Genomic DNA, 14,571 nt, shown 5'->3' with positions numbered 1-14,571 from the left:
AAATACTTAAAAGACATACTCCTTGTTAAGTATCTCACATTCCAAGTGGGAAAGATGCTGCAGGGGTAAAGGAAGTTTCAAGCGAAATATCCCTGAGTATGTCAATTAGTTAAAATCTAGATATTTCACAGGATGATGGACATAGGCCTCGGGACGCCCGCTTCCTTCCCGCTCTCCCCCAACTACGGGACAGGGGAGAAACTGGAGCCCTGCTGTCCCTTTGCTAAGGCTGGGTAAAGGAACACACGCTGGCCCTACCTCGGCACGCGGGACCCCGCGTCCTGCCGCTGCCACTTTCCTAACGGCCCACCTGGGCGCAGTGTCCCGAGGCTCCAAACCTCCCGCCAGCGCGCTGCATCCTGGGAGGGCCGGGCCGGAGGCCGCATTGAGCTCAGAGGAGGCGGAGCCTTCGGAAAACGTTGTGAAAGCGGATGACAGGTGGAGATCGCTCGGGTGGAGTTCCGCGGGGGAAGCGCCTACGATCCGACCGCTGGTGGGGGTGGGCCCGCGGTGCAGGGGACGTTAGGGGAGGAGCCGAACAAGAAGCGAATGGAAAACCAGGTTGAGGGCCTGATCCCGCCTCCAGACCCAGACGGCTGTATAGGATTGGGCGGCGCAGCAACGCGTCCGCCCGCCTTCCGGCATCACGCGACCGCCTCCACCTCTGCTCTTCCCTCTCTACCTCAGGGCCAGCCTGGCCCGTGATGAGATATTGGGACTGGCAGCTGTGCAAGTGGTAACAGCGACGGCAATCATGTCCACGCCCGCGGCCATGGCGGAGGTAAGGAGTCGATCGCACCGCACCGTTGCCGGTCCCCTCCCCAGACCCGGAATCCTCTCAGGCCGGGGGCTGAGCTCCCAGGTTCAGGTGGGCTGGGCTGAGGGAAAGCAGGAAGGTGCACTTGGTGTCTAAGCCTCTCTTGTCTTCCTTCCAGAATAAAGCCAAGCTCATCTCTGAAACCCGACGGAGGTTCGAAGCTGAGTATGTGACAGGTGGGTACCGCGTTCTCGGTGTTAAGGCAGGTGTGCAATGAACGTCCTCAACTTTGCTAGACTGTTTGTGGGTGTCTCTGTGGGAAGCGTTAGGGACTGTTTCGACTCTCACATTGGCGATGCCTTGCACGTTTCCAAAATTTTCCTCTCGTAACATGACATGCACACTGCTCCAAGTGGGCAGGTGATGTGTCCATTGCTTGCCAGAGGGTTAACGTAAGTTGGGAATCGGTGAGTTTCTAGCATCTCGAGTTTAGGGAACTTGGAGGACACTTTCTAAGTCCATGGCACTGGTGACAATTTCCAACGAACAGTTCCTCTGCTAACCTTTTACCAGCAGCAATCTCGGAAATAAATCTGGAAATTGCCGTAAGATTATTCTCGTGTACTCAATTGGGGATCCAAATTCCTTGAATATTTTGCCTAATTCCACATCATACAACTCAGTATGCTACCCACAGAATAGGCCCTCCGGTGCTGGAGCTTTTTAAAAATCATTTTCAATTACAATTGACACAATATTTTACTCTGCCATCTTGACCGGAAATCAAGCTCTTATCTTTTCATCCTACACTGTACCTAGCAAAGTACCTGAGTCCAGAATTGATTTATTGCTTGAACATTCTGGTTGCAGATGTCACAGATACTTGAGTTGTCCAATATTTGATGACTTAATTCTTATACAGTAACTTTTTAAAAATAATTGTTGGTATATATTATTCTAATCCTGATCCTGCTACTTAATAGCTTATTTGTATTTTCTGAGCATGTTTCCATAGCTGTGAAATATGAATAATTAGGAGGATTGAAGGAGAAAGCGTATATCAAACTGTCTAGCATGGGGTTAGCATACAGTAGGCTCTCAATGAATCTTTAGCCTCAAGAATTATTTTGGTTACTGTCAAAAGAGTTAAGCTTGACTTTAGTGCTAAGCAGAGGTTCCCTGCAACTTTAAACTTCCCTAGATTATATGCTGGTTGATGACCCAAAATAAGGAAATCTGTTCCAAATAACAAGGTCAGGAAATCTTTTCATCTCTCCTTGTCAATTTTCTTCACATCCCTAACTTTGCACGAGTCGCAAAAGCCCTTGAGTCACTTCCAGCCCAGAAATCTCATTTCTAGTACTATTTCTTTACTGGAGCCAGCTATAATTCTAAAATTTCTTTCTATACAAGTGTGACTCTTATAGCTACATAGTTTATATTTTAAGTAACCTAGAACTTGACCTAATGAGCTGGTGTCTCCCCAGTAGTCTTTTACTTATGCCCAAACGAGGAATCAAAATATAGTCGTAGAAATGTAGCAATAGACAAGATAAAGGTCATCTTGCTCCAACCTTATTTTTAAAATGAAAAAAAGTTAGAAACATTCATTGATTTTTCCCAAAATCCCTGGGGTTAGTAGCGAGGCCAGGGCTGGTGCTCAGGTCTTCTGAATTTCACTATAGTAATCTTTGGCAGCACAATCCTGATGAATTAGATCATGTCACTCCCCAGCTTGAACCCCTTCAGTACCTTCCTTTTAGAAAAAAAAAAAATCCCAATTCTTTATGGTGACCTATAGTACAAGACCATGCATGCCCTAGTTTTTTCCCGCCCCTCCTCTATCCTCATCTGTTCCTACTTTCTTTACTTAGTACAGATTTTATCACTGCCGGCAGTAAGAAACATATACTATGTTGCAATCCAATACACACGCATACAAAAAAACTGAAACAAAAGTTTGTTAAAGAATACTTATTTTGAAAACCTGTGTCTGACTACCTGATGCAGTGACCCACAAAATTGTTATCACAATCCACAAATGTGACCCACAGTTTGCAAAACATGACCAGCCACACTGCCTCTTTTATATTCTTTAAACAAAGTCTGTTTTCATCTCGGGACCTTTCCATTTCTGTCTGTCTGGAAGGCTCTAGCCCAGGTAGTATTCATGGCCAGGTCCTTTTCTTTTCTATCTCGGTTTAAATGTCTTGAGAGGCCTTTGCCGATTTATTAAATAGCTTCCCTATCTAGTTTATTTTGTCTCCTTTGCAGGTCTTAACCATAACTTGTAATTATCTTGTTAATTTGTTTACTTATTGTTCATTTCCTCCAGAAGAATATATATAGGTCTGAGGCAACCTGTGGACGTTGAGGGCAAGGTCAGACTCACCTCTGTATACCTAGCACAGTTCTCATCAATACATACTCATTGATGAATATAGCATTGCTCAAATATATACATACAGAGATTAGTCTAAGTTCGTTTGAAGAGCTATCCTAACCAGCTTCTCTCCCCCACCAAAATCTAGCAAGGAACAGCCCTCACAATATGCCTCAAAGACAAGCGTTATTTCTAAGTAGAGCAATGTATGGCATTAAGTATAGGGAGGGTTTTGTCTTTAAATATCCACACTTGGGTATGTGTGAATGCACGTGGGTGGGTTATCTGCACAGCCATTGTAAATATTAACTTAAAGACTTGCGTGGGAAAGAAAAATAAAAACCTTAGACTCTCTCCTCTTTAAGTTTCAGTTGTTTCCTAAAATATAGCATCATATAAACGTAGAATAGGAAGGTGATTAAAAGGATTTTCGATTTATATGTTCTCCAAGTTTACTTTTGAAAACTTAGCTCAGGTGTTTAGAACATCCACTTTCCCTGTTTCTTTCATTTCACCTTTTCTATTGTCACATTAACAATATTTTCTTTCAGAAGAGGCTGAGGCAGACTTAAGCAATCGTGATGTTTTTGCTAAAGGAAAATACTATCTGCAATTATATCACTTTAAGCGCTGGCTCTGCTCCAAAAACTTCTTTGAGATAGATTCTTGGGAGTTCCAAGCACATTTTTGTTTCCATAGAAATTAAGTTACCAATTATGGATAAATTTGTAGCTGGCAAAAAGAATAAAATGTAAGTCTATTATTGTTTCATGCATTATTAATGGTCCTTTTTTTCCTCGTTCCTGTGAGAAATTTTATCCCGAGTCTCAAATGAGTAACATTTCCTGTTCTCTCTTCCTCCTTGTGGCCAAAGCAAGACTAATCCCTTGTGACAATAATTTATTCAGTTCCTCAAATAGTATGTGCTTAATTCTGGAGAAGAGTGTCAATATTAGAGAAAGAGCTGAAGAAGGATAAAGCCCCTTCCTGAACTACTAGCATCTAGTAGAGGCTTTAAAGCAGAACTGTTAAAATAAGGCAACTTATTTCAAGAGTAATAAGTGCTACAGTCATTTCTGTAAGCATCGAAGACAAGGAAAAAGCACATGGTTGGGGCGGCTGGGTTAGCACAGAGTTAGAAAAAAAAATCACAGAATAAAATGGTGTTTCTCATGGACTTTGGAAGATGGTGGAACTCGTCCAATTGAAGAATGTGATCCAGGCGGATCCGATAATGTGAGCTAAAGCACTGAAGTGAGAAGGTGTGGGGGCATGTTCAGGAAGCCGTAGGAAGTCCACTTTGAGGAGCCTCGGGAGGGTAAGCACACATGGCTAAGAACAGTGGCACTGAAGTGTAGAGAGCCTGGGACACATAAGCGATGCCTTTGCGCTTTAGTGAGTTTGGAGAGCTACTGAGAGTTTTGTGGGCTTTATTATTTCAGGTTTGTTTTCTGACTTTACTAGTATATGAATACACTTAAATGAATTTGGCTGATACCAAAAGCATCTGAAGAATCCCCCATAAGCTCACCATCCAGACATAGCTCTGCTAACAATAGATGTTTTTCTGGTCTTTTTTCTGTACATTTAAAAAAACATAGTTAAAAGACCATTTTGTATGTAATTTTGTGTTGCATTGTTTTTTACTGACATGATCTTATTTCCTCATATTTATGAAGTAAGCAACATTTTATATTACCATTTACTATTTAGTTCTCTAAATAAAAGACAATTTTCTTTTAAATGTCCCTTTTTGGACATTTAGATTCAATTTTTTGTTAATACAATATTAGGTGCAGTAGATTACTTCCTTGACTTGTGTCTAAAAGTAGAATGACTAGTTTTAATAGTGTTTTTAAGACACTTTATTTCATATGTGTGCTAAACTCTCCTTTATAGAAGTTGCGCTAGCACTCATGAAAGTGTTAATGTCACCCCAGCCTTAGCCATAGTGTCATCATTTCTTAACAGATGGTTCTTTGTTTTAGTTTGCATTTGATTACTAGTGAAAATAAACTACTCTTCATATGTTTACGTCCATTTGCAGTTTAATTTTTTTTTTTTCATTAGTATGACTTTATAATTGGTTTGGGCTTTTCTTATATCATTTTAATTTTTTGAATGTATTCAAACTTACCGCTTTGTGGTTTCTTCCATTGTTGTTAAATTTTCTCTCATCCAATAACTTGTTCTAGTCCCGTAATTTTTTTTGTCTTGGTTTATTATTTTTTAATTTAGAAATATATGTACAAAATGTATGAAACATGAATAAACACCCACGTACTCAACAATCAGCCAAAGAAATAGAAAGAACCTCCTGTTCCTACTCGTTCTGCATTTGTTGGTGTTACTCATTCCCTTGCTTTTCATTAGTTTTACCACCTATGATGTGTTCCTCTCCAGTACACTTACTAAATTTACCTCTTTATAAACTTTAAATAAAAGCTGAATATTTATTCCATGACTTGCTTCTATTCCTCAAGAGTCATTCATATTGTCAAATATAACCGTACTGTAATTGATTCCTTTTTACAGCTCTGTAGTAGTTCACAGAATGAGTATACCAGATGATGGGTTTGAGGTTATTTTTAGATTTTACTGTTATGTACAGCGCTACTGTGAACATTTCTTATGTATATCTGGTGCCTACACTTTCTCTAAGGCAGTGGTTTTCAAACTTCATCTAGGAACTGTACATAGTTCCTTGAGCCCATTTCAAGGTGTTACAGAGCAAAACTATTTTCATGACACTAAAACATCATTTTCCTTTTTTGTCATTCTCTCGCAAGCATACAGTGTTTCCCATCGGTTATACAGCATGTGATGATGTCATTGCTCTGACTACCAATAAATATAACCCATATAAACAAAAAAGCTCTTTGAGGTCCACAGTTATTTTTAAGAGTGTAAAAGGGGGCCCGAGACTAAAATTTGAGAACTGCCGCTCTAGGGTTTGTACCCAACAGTGAAATGGGCAGGTCGTAGAATAGGCACGTGTTCAGCTTTACATGTTCAACATTACTAGGTAATGCCAAACTGTTTCCCAAAATGATTGTACCAATTTTCATTTTAACCAGCAGTATCTGAGAGTTCTTGTTATTCCACACCCTAAAATTTGGCATTTTTTTCTTTTTTAATTTTTGCCTATCTGATGGGGTCGTTGGAGTATCTCATTGTGGTTTTAATTTGCCCTTGAGTACCACCAGCAAGATTGAGCATTTCTTCATATCTCTATGAGCCATTTCGTTTCCACTTCTGTGAAAATCACTTCTTCAGACTTTTCTTGGCCCTTTATTCCTCCATATAAATTATAGTATCAACTTATCATGTTTCTAAAAAAAAAATAAACTTAGCGATTTTGAGTGGAATTGTGTTAAATCAGCAGTTCAGTTTTGGGAGACTTAACATTGTCATGATTGAGTCTTCTTATCCAAGAACCCGGTATATCTTTCTACCTGCTAAATTCTTTCTTGCTGAAAGATTTATAATTTTAAACATAAAGGTTAACCTATTTTTGTTAAATTTATTCCCAGATACTTTACATGTTTTTTAAAATTTTTTTAAGTTTTAAAAATATCGTTTGTATAGTATCCTTTAAAAATTTATTTTCTAAATGATTGTTGCTGGTTTATAGAAAGTGCATTTGATTTTTTTACATTAATATTGAATTCAGAAACCTTACTCTTATTAATTCTGATAATACATTTCTTAGTTTGGGATTAGTTTGGGATTTCTACATAGACAATAATATCACCTTGAAATAATGGCAGTGTTTTCTCTAACTTTCCAGTTCTTACATCTTTCAATGCTTTTACTTCACACTGCCTGGGACCTTTGGAACAGTTTTGAGTAGAAGCAATGATAAAAGCTTACTTGTCTTCTTTCTAATCTTTGAAAGATAGCCCGGAGCATGTCACCATTAAGTATGGTCTCTGTAGTGATCCTTTATCGAAATGAAGATGTTTCCTTCTATTCCTGATTTGCTACTTTTGGTTTTTCTTTCTTGTTTTGTTCCTATCACGATTGATGGTTGAATTTCACTAAATGCATTTTATTTATCTATTGAACACATTTATCGCATTTGATAAGCTTTCCACTTGATGTTTTTCTTTTAATCTGTTAGTATGGTAGATTATATTAATCAGGTTTTTAAAATTTATTGGTGGATTCAGTTAACTAACATTTTATTTAGGAGTTTTGCTCTTATATTCACAAATTGGCCTGTAATTTTCCTTTTTGGTAGTTTTCTTGTGCACTTTTGACATCAAGAATATGCAGTTTTCATAAAATGAGTTAGTATTTCCTGAAAGATGCGGTCATTGTGTAGTTCTAACCTGACTCCTCATATTCACCCCTCTCCCTAATTTATTATTATAGTTTTCGTATCCTTGTTTACTTACCATATATTTACTAATATCTCTATTTACCGTTCTTTCTTGAGTTTCAGATCTTATATCTGGAATCATTACCATTTGATCTAAAGTATAACCTTAGATTTTCCCTTGGTGGTAAACTCTTAATTTTGAAAAAGTATTTTGTCTTTTTTTTTTTAATTAAGCAATTAACCTTGAGGAATGCCTTCATTTTATTAAGCTCAAGGAGGCAAAGTGGTTAGAAAAGTAGAAGGATCAGGAAACTTCAGTATCGTAGAGGATCTCAGAATTTCAAGGACAGGAAGATGACCAGTGAATGGAAGGAACCCTGTAGGTAAAGGGCACATTATCAACTGGAAGTACCTGTTTATTATCTCTGGAAAGGAAAGGTGGAAAGAAAATGACTTTTAAAGTGTAACTACACAATTGGGTATTTTACATAAGCTCTCTAGATTATGAACCACCCAAGGGATCAGCTTATGCTTTATTCATCTTCCGCATCTGCAATACCTAGCTAGCTCTCTTTTGAGCTAGCATATGGTAGGTGATCATAAATTAGTCCTCACAACTAACGTGTTGCATGTCATCCCCAAGAGAGAAAGCCTCTAAAAGACAGATAAAGTTGTCATGATCAGAAGAAGAAAAGATCGTAAGAATCTTCATTTGTGGCATATTTAAAAATATTAAGTCTCTGCTATAGAGAATATAAGGCTAACTTCACATAGAGACTTGAATGATATATTTGTGATGAGATAGAGAACTGGTAGACCTGCTTATTTGGGGATCTTAATTTTCAATAATTACTTATCAGTGCCTGGCAAATATTTATTTTGACTCATCTCTGTAAGTTGTTGATACCTATTCTTCTCATATGCTCATCCTGAATGGTTAGTGAGATACACAATTTTAAAGAGCCTGTTCCTAGAAATATTGTCACTTCTAGGATGTCAGTTTGTCTTTAGGCATTTGTCAATTGAAAAGCTTGCATGACAAGAGTGGTCTATTTACCAAATCTGTGTCGTTACCAAAAACTTAAACTCTGACAAGAATTTTGGTTTGATTACATCTCTAGGAAGTGGAGTAGAGTTCGTAGAAATACATAAAAAAAAAATTTCCCCTGCAGCCATTGCACAAGGAATAGGAGGACAAAAATTGCTTCTTTTCAATCTAAACCATCTGGCTGAATTTGTTGACTACAGATATTTGGCATATATGTATAGAAATTTTTCGACATTAGTTATTTTATATTTACTAGTTGGGCCATGATTTGCAAAAGCTTTTCTTTTCCCATTATAGTGCTATATATTCACAACTGACATAGGACATTCATAGATAATTTTTAAGTTTTTATACAGGCACTCTATATCCAGATCATTGGAGGGGAAAAAAAACATAAAAATATGTAAGAGAAAATAAAAGACATAAGAAACCCCATATACATTTAATAGGACTTCCAGAAGGAAAAAATAGAGGCAGTGCTATTTGAAGATATAATAGTTGATACTTTTCCAGAGTTTATAGAAAACATCAAATCCTCAGGTTAAAGAAGCATAACAAGATCTGAGCATCGTAAAGAAAAAGAAATGAATCCCTAGGCACATCATAGTGAAACTGAGAACACCGAGGACAAAGAAAAAAAATCTAACAACCGCTGAGAAATGACAGATTATCTACAAAGGAACAAATATCAGACTGATACTTGATTTCTTATCAGCAACAGTTAATGCCAGGAAACAGTGAAATAATTTTCTGAAAGTGCCAAGGTAAATAACTGGCCATTTAGAATATTTAGTCAAAATTGAAGGTAAAAAAATTTTTCAAGAATACAAAGGTTGACAGTCCATTGCTAATAAAAAAAATCTATTAGACTACTTCACTAATAAGTAAATAGAACCCAAGAGGAAGCAGAGGGATGCAAGGAGCAATGAAAAGCAAAGAGATTGGTAAGCCAATCAGTAAAGAAACAATCTAAATTAATATTAATAGTAAAAAAAGTTAATGATAGGAATAGAGGAGACTGAGGTAAAACATTATAAGAACTCGTTCAGAAGGATAGAGATATTAACTGTAGATTTTGTCATTTAAGTGTGAATATTTAAAGTTAGGGTAACCACTGAGAGACAGAAATAAAATATTTAGTTTCCAAACCAGTGGAGAAATGAAAAAGAGAATGAAGAAAAACATCATCTCTCTAGCAGAAGACAGGAAAGAAGGAAAAAAGCAGCATAGTAACCAGAGAACAGAGTAAAACAGCAGAAAAAAATCCAACTTTATCAATAGTTACCACAAATAGAAACAAATATATACTTCCTATCAGAGTAGATTTTTAAAATCTTAATTACTTGCTGCCTATGAGACTAACTTAATATAAATTAATGTAGAAAGGCTGAAAATAAAGAGATGGAAAAAGATGCATATAAAAAAAATTTTAAACAAAAGTGTTCCTGTGTTAGCTGTACTTTCATTAGACAAAATGTTTAGGGTGAAAAACAATACATATAAAAAGGGATGCTACTAGTGCTAAAAGGAACCCTAAAAAGGTATAACAGTTAGAAACTAACAACATGGTCTATGGCCATGCCACCCTGAACGTGCCTGATCCCATCTGATCTCAGAAGCTAAGCAGGGTCAGGCCTGGTTAGTACTTGGATGGGAGACCACCTAGGAAGACCAGGTGCTGTAGGCATAAAAAATAAAAAAAAATAAGGGATTGTAAGATGACAATGTCCTTGCAATCTGTGAGGTCAACCAAGGATTGCCTTGCTTAAAAAAAAAATAATAATAAATGAATGAATGAATGAATAAATAAATAAGTAAAATAAAAGTATCTAAAATAATAAAGCAAAAGCTTTATTTTAACCAACTTCTTTCAGAAATAGAGAGAACAAGTAAGAAATCCTTAAGATTTTAGATTTAAACACCACAGTGAACAAAGTTGATAATAGATACGTGCGTATGTGTGTGTATGTGCAAGTGTATAGACTCCCCTACCCAACAAATAGAGAGTATATACTTTGAATATATATTTCTGCTCCTGGAGCTTTTGCAAACATTCACCACATATTAAGTCATAAAAGAAGTCTCAGAAATTACAAAGCAGCTAGATCATATAGACCATGTTCTCAGACCATTATTCAACTGTATTAAAAGTCACAATAAACATTACTTAGAAACAAATCAAGTGTTAAGAAACTGAAATAACACACCTCTAAATAACCCAGAGGTTAACAGCTTCCTAGTAATGTGTGTAATTCTTATATCTGCTAAATAACCTGTGGGTTAAAAAGGATATCACAATGAAAATTGCAAAAACTTAAAGCTGAGCAATAACAAAACATCTATGGTCTTACGTGCATTCATTAGAAAATAAGGCACTAATAAGAAGCTAAAAATTCAATTCAAGGAGCTACAAAGTGAACATGAGTAAATACAGAGAAAGTAGAAGGAAATAAGGTAAGAATAGATATTCATGGTATGGGGAAAAAAGAGTAGATGTAATAAACGTAAGCTAGTTTTTTGAAAGGACTAATAAAATAGACAAAAACGTAGGATGAGTGATTAAGAAAAGGAGAAAAAGGCATACACTAGGAATAAAAGCAGATATACTTATAGATGTGATAGAGATTTTTAAGATCAGGGACTGCAATGACTAGCTTTATCACAGTAAGTTAATAAACTTAGATTAAATGTAAAACTTTCTAGAGAAAAGAAAAATCATCTAAAATTGTCTCAACAAGAAGTAAAAAACCTAAACAGACCAGTGACTATTAAAGATATTGAATTGGTAGTCACAAATCTCCTGCCATTCTCTCCGCCCTCATAAAGATGCACATGTACACATAAGGCAAAAGCAGCTTTGTTAGTCCCAGGAATGCGAAGGTGATTCATAATCAGAAAATGCAGCAGAGGAATTTGCTACGTTAACATAATGCTCCTCAATGAAACTTTTGAATAGGTGCAGTTCAACCATCAAAACTATAAAAAGATAAATATTGAGGAGTGTCTTTAGTCTCCTGTTCTCCTGTGCCTCATCACTCCCTTCTCCTCCCTCTTTAGGTAACCATATTTGTTTCTGTTTCCTTTTTCTATATTTGTTTAAGTCAATATAAACATATATGCATTAACAAAATTAAGTGAGAGAAAGTGTTTATTTCAAGAGAGAAATCACACTGACAATAATACAACTTTATGAAAAAGCAAACAAAACTTTTAGCAAACATGGAAAACTTTCTTAACTGTGTTATCTTCTAAAAACCTATAACAAATGTCATATTTAATTGTGAAACTTCAAAATAATTCCCATGGTCAGAAAAAAGACAGTGATACAGTATATAAAATAATCTAGTTATCAGTATGGCAAGGAATATAATAGGTATGAGATTTGCCAATCTTATCATTCATTGCTTCATGATAGCAACACAAAAAATCTCTAAGCTGCCTACAAATCTAACTAAAGAAATGTACTTTTATGTTATGAAAGAACATTGAAAGAAAACCTGAATAGATGAGCAGAGTGATATATCATCTAAGATAGTGTGTCTCTTACATATCCAGTATATGACTCCATCTCTTTAAAGACCGGAGCTGAAGCAGAAAGCACTGCCGCTCTCTACACCAAAGGGGAGTCAATAAGTAAAGTCCTGTTTTCGAACAGCCCTCGAGCTAAGAATGTTTTTTTGTATGTTTAAAGGGTCACTAAAAATACAACAACAACGAAGAACCAGCAACAGAGACCCTGTGTGTCCTTCAAAATCCAGGATATTTAGATATTTACCATCTGGCCCTATACAGAAAGTTTGCCAACCCCTGCAGTAAACCAGCGGCTCTCAAAGTGTGGTCCCTGGAACAACAGCAGCATCAGCATCCTGTAGGAACTTGTTACAAATGCAGATTCTTGGATCCCACCCATGATTTTGACACTCTAAGGGTAGGACCTAATCTCTGTTTTAACAAGCCCTCCTGGTGATTTGGATGCTTGCTGAATTTTGAGAATCACTGCCGTAGGCCAGTGGCTTAATCCCATCAAAGAAGATCACTGCCTCTCAGTCTCTCCCCAGATAGGTTCACAGGAAAGTGGAGATTCATTTTGTTATCAGAATACTTTTGTATTTTTTTCAAACTTTATCTGAATTCCAAGCACACTTATAATAACTACAATATACTTCCAAGATTTTCTCAACTGATTAATAGGTCAATTAGAATTAAGTCTTCTATTCATGGGTAGCACTCTTATTAATCTAATATGCATAAAATTTACTCATATAGTATTTAACATTCTCAAAGTATCCTTGATCTTCATAAGACTGTGGGTAGGCAGACCTTAATTATCTCCATTTTACAGGGAAGAAAATCAGACCGAGTGACTTGCTCAGTCTCCCTCTATATAGGAGCATAGGTCTTCTGAGTCCATCCCTCTGTCCTGTGTCCCGAATCTAATTAGAAATCTTTTCATATTTGTTTACCTTAAAACACAGTTTCTGCCCTGTTGGTAATTTCACCAGCCATCAAGTACAAGACAAAAAGAAATGTTAATAAAGAAACTTTGTTTTATGAGTATCAATTGTATTCTCTATGTTGCAACATTTTTCAGAGTATACACATGAGAAACAGTGTGAAGGGGATATCGCGTCTGTGTGCATGCATGCACGAGAGAGAGATGAAAAGCTGAGAGACTTATCTTTACCCTGATCCAGAGGTGAATCACCGTTTAATTATTTCTCAGCCAAATTATGAACTTTGCAATGTGTTTAGTGGTGATACATTGTATGAATATAAAACCAATTTACAGAGCAAAATTCATATAAGAACAAATAGTAGAAAAAAACAATGAAGCACAGGTGTGCTAATAGTTCCCTAAGGTTTCTTAACAGAAGAGTGGCTGAAATGAGCTTTGAGCTATTTTGAAGAAATGCAAGGCTGAGTCTTAAAAATGTACCACTTGAGATTGCTGGCCTGTGATGAAGTTTTCACTGGTCCACAGCCAGATTAAATAAGGACACTATTATGAAAGTATGCATACGTTATTGGTATATAAAACTGTCAGACGAACTCAAAAAGTCCGAAGGCTTTGGCTAGAAATAAATGATAGAGATTTGTTCAAGTGCTTTAGAGTTTGCAAACTGGGAACACAGCTAGGCAAAAACCCGGAAGTGTTCCAAAGAAAAAAAGAAAAGATGAGAGTTCTTAAAAGTCCCATCCTTGAGAAGAATCAGCCCTGCGTTCTTAGCCCTAGGACTCGTCCCAGTTATCAGTCAGAAGTCAGGCAGTCTGGATGATGGATGCCAGGTGGTCCAGAAGATGGTCACCAGGAGATCTGGTCACATCTGGTGGTCTAGATATGTGGGTCCCTCAGCAGGTAATCAGGGGCTTATATGGAGGTCCAGGCATCGACACAGGACTGGAAAGTTCAAAATTTTACGTTCCCAGGCTAGTTAAAACAAGAATAGAATCGTTTCTTCATGCCTCAACCTACTCGATTTTAGCAATTTAGCAGCTTGACTACAGTGACTCCATTTTATTTCTTTATTCTATTCCTCAAAACTAATCTCTTCCTAATCTCTCTGAGGTAAAGTCTTTCAAAATGGTGCCCTGGGTAGGTTTTTAGGGGTAGTATGTGTGCACACAAGTATGTTTTATATCTTTAGCAGCTTCTTTTTTGAGTATCCATCTTTAGCTTCTTCTCATAACATCTGGACTTACCTAAAGACTAGTTTTCTGAAAAATCCCTAAAACTTGAGTATTCAGTTGTCTGGAGGCTGTATTTGAAAGCAGCAAATTGTTTTGTCCTAAGCACAGTTATTATTACACTTGGCCCTGTGGTCCCAGGCCAAGTTTTCCTTTCCTTGAATGCTCACTTTGTTTCTTTCTCATTCTCTCTTCCCTCTCCTCCCCCTCAGCCCTCTTCTGCCCCCACTTTTCTCCTGCCTCTCTCCCTCCACCCCCAAAAGATCCCCTCCCCAGTTCTTTCCTCAGTCTTTTCCATTCTGTTTTCACTCCTATCTAGGGGTGAATGTTGAACAGGTATTTCATATGTAAGTACACGTTTTATTAATACCAAT

General features: G+C 37.0%; 1 protein-coding gene and 1 non-coding gene across 3 annotated transcripts in view; both read left to right on the top strand.

The window, feature by feature from the left end:
* The first annotated feature begins 619 nt into the window (after positions 1-619).
* MOSPD2 (motile sperm domain containing 2) overlaps positions 620-14,571 on the top strand; it is a 43,963-nt gene continuing 30,011 nt past the window's right edge. For both annotated transcript variants that reach the window (XM_006911655.3, XM_006911656.3), the window contains exons 1-2: positions 620-781; positions 936-993. In XM_006911655.3, coding sequence (XP_006911717.1) covers positions 755-781; positions 936-993 — 85 coding nt within the window. In that variant the 5' untranslated portion in view covers positions 620-754. The remainder of the gene's footprint in view (positions 782-935; positions 994-14,571) is intronic.
* Positions 10,081-10,199, top strand: LOC112479573. The gene has a single exon (XR_003046235.1). It is a non-coding gene; the product is annotated as a 5S ribosomal RNA (ribosomal RNA).

The sequence above is a fragment of the Pteropus alecto genome, unplaced genomic scaffold, assembly GCF_000325575.1.
Source record: "Pteropus alecto unplaced genomic scaffold, ASM32557v1 scaffold23, whole genome shotgun sequence".
In the NCBI taxonomy this organism is placed as follows: domain Eukaryota; kingdom Metazoa; phylum Chordata; class Mammalia; order Chiroptera; family Pteropodidae; genus Pteropus; species Pteropus alecto.
Note: the sequence above shows the minus strand (reverse complement) of the source record. Positions and strands in the feature narration are given on the sequence as shown.